This window comes from Myotis davidii, unplaced genomic scaffold (assembly GCF_000327345.1).
Source record: "Myotis davidii unplaced genomic scaffold, ASM32734v1 scaffold826, whole genome shotgun sequence".
Classification (NCBI taxonomy): Eukaryota; Metazoa; Chordata; class Mammalia; order Chiroptera; family Vespertilionidae; genus Myotis; species Myotis davidii.
Window position 1 is genome coordinate 1,579,170 of NW_006297142.1, and position 2,184 is coordinate 1,581,353.

Genomic DNA, 2,184 nt, shown 5'->3' on the forward strand with positions numbered 1-2,184 from the left:
CGGGAGCACTGGGCATTGAATCTGCTGCTGCCTCTCACTAGCTGTGCTTTGCTAAGAGGGAAGAGGGAGCGGTAGGATGTGCCCAGACCTCACAGAACATGTCCTCCAGCTCTTACATGGGCCACAGACCTTGAGCATCCCTTGCCCGGCTCTCTGGGGCCTTAGGAGACCTGTCATGGTCCCGGGTCGGCCCAGACTTTCCTGACAGCACACAGGGCATCAGGAGCTGCCTTTAGGGTGGGTCTTATAGGCTAAGGATCCTAAAGGGATAGAGGTGGCCAGAGCCTCAGAGGTCCTCCAAACATTGCCTCCTCTGTACATGGGGAAACTGAAGCCAGAGAGGAAGTGACTTTTCAAAGACCCTGAATGGATCATAAACTGACCTGAGATTTGTTCTCAGACATCCTGACTCCCAGCTAAGAGGAGGCAGGGAGCATACTTTTACATCATTGGGGGTATTTTTTTCTTTTGGAGCACAGCCCTGTCTCCTCTACTCCAAACAGACCTGCAGAAGGTAGAGGGAGCCCCCCACAGAGGGCCTTACCTTCCGGCTGCGGGCCTTGCCGTACCTCAGATCCGTGACAAAGCGCTCACAGTTCCTGCTCAGAGCACTGTACTCCATCTCCTTACCAACCATCTCCTTCCCAGATCTGAGCATCTCCTCTATGGGCCGTGGTTTGTACAGGTGGTCCAAGTGGTTGTTGACCTTATAGGAGCAGTTTCCCACCACTTCCACCAGGAGCTGCCTTTTCACCTCCCCTAAGCCGGTGGGGGCACCAGCCTCAGAGTTCTTCCCTGGAATCAGACACAGGAGTATCAGGAACTGCAGGGGAGGCCAGGGAGGGAGAGAGAAGACACAAGACAGGGGAGAAGGGGCAGGGGATGACACTATTGAGCATTGGTGTCTGTCCCTTCACCAATGTGATTGGAGGATTCACAGATTTTACTCTTCTTACTTAATTAGCTGTGAATACTTTTTCAAACTAATGAATATTCTGATGGTCAGTGGCTGCTACTGTGCTCCACGATATGAATGGACATCGTCTAGTTGATCATCCACCATCTTTGATCCTTCTCCTTTATGAGACCGGGACACCCCGAGAAGCTGCTGGTTTATTAAAATCTCTCTGCGCGCCCAGCTAAAGGTCATAGAGCTGGAGAGTGTCCAATGCGGCCCCAGCCCAGCTTCCCTGGGCCCATGGATCTCTTTGCCTGCTGGGGCAAGACCAGAGGGACCGCTGAGATGCCTCCAAGGAACACAGATGAGCTGTGAGCACAAGAACTGCTCAGGGAGAAAGTAACGCTGGTTCCCAGGGTGGCATTTGGCCTTAAATTGTTCTCTTCATGGTAACAAACCTTTGGAAAGTTATACTTTCAACCCCCCTTACCTGGGGGAGCCAGGTGGATCACATAACCATTGCCCTCATAGAGGGCCCAGTGCGAGTAGCCGATGTGTAAAATCTCAATCAGGTCTCCAGGCTTGGGCTCTTCACGGAACTGCAAGAAAACAGCCAGGAAGGTGAGACAGATTTCAGGGAGCTGCAGTGGCCCGAGCTGGGAGCTGCAGCTCTGCCTGGGGATTTGCTTACTGATGTTCACCCCATGGGAAGAATGTGTGATTGTGTGTGTGTTTGGGGGGGGGGGCGGTTTGGGGGACTCTTGTCCCCTGTGAGGTCCTCAGCCTGCTGTAGCTTCTAGACTCTACAGGTTAACCTCTGAATAATTGGAAGCCTGGAAAAATGACCTTATATATTGGGGTAGGGAAGATTTGTCCAGATTGTGTGTGTAATACATGTGGGCGTATGTGTACTGTGCATGGATATTTGTTGTTTTGTTTGTTTTTTACAATATACAAAATAAATCTATTACCAGATTGTAGATACAAAATAATTATCCATTTACATGCAATAAAAATTAATATTTCAAGAAAAATGATTTTAAATATAATTATATTCCTTGCAATAAACATTAATATTTCAAGAAAAAAAGATTTTAAGTATAATAATATTACCCAAACCGTACTAATATAGTATCAGTATAATATCACTAAAGTTGTAGGAAATATTCATAATCTGCAAATAACCAAATTACTTCAATTATATGCTAAAATATTTTTTCCTCTGGCTCTATTTTATGTTGTTCAGTTTATGTTGTTCATTATATTCCACAAATGAATGAGATTAT

The 2,184-nt window shown here is 47.1% G+C and overlaps 1 protein-coding gene across 1 annotated transcript in view; it reads right to left on the reverse strand.

The window, feature by feature from the left end:
• The window catches only part of LOC102756241, a 58,892-nt gene extending 57,298 nt beyond the window's left edge, over window positions 1–1,594 (reverse strand). The window contains exons 1-2 of the mRNA XM_015569820.1: window positions 1,389–1,594; window positions 545–795 (exon numbers count right to left, since the gene is read on the reverse strand). Of these exons, the coding sequence (XP_015425306.1) occupies window positions 545–658 (114 nt within the window). The 5' untranslated portion in view covers window positions 659–795; window positions 1,389–1,594. The remainder of the gene's footprint in view (window positions 1–544; window positions 796–1,388) is intronic.
• Window positions 1,595–2,184: the final 590 nt, after the last annotated feature.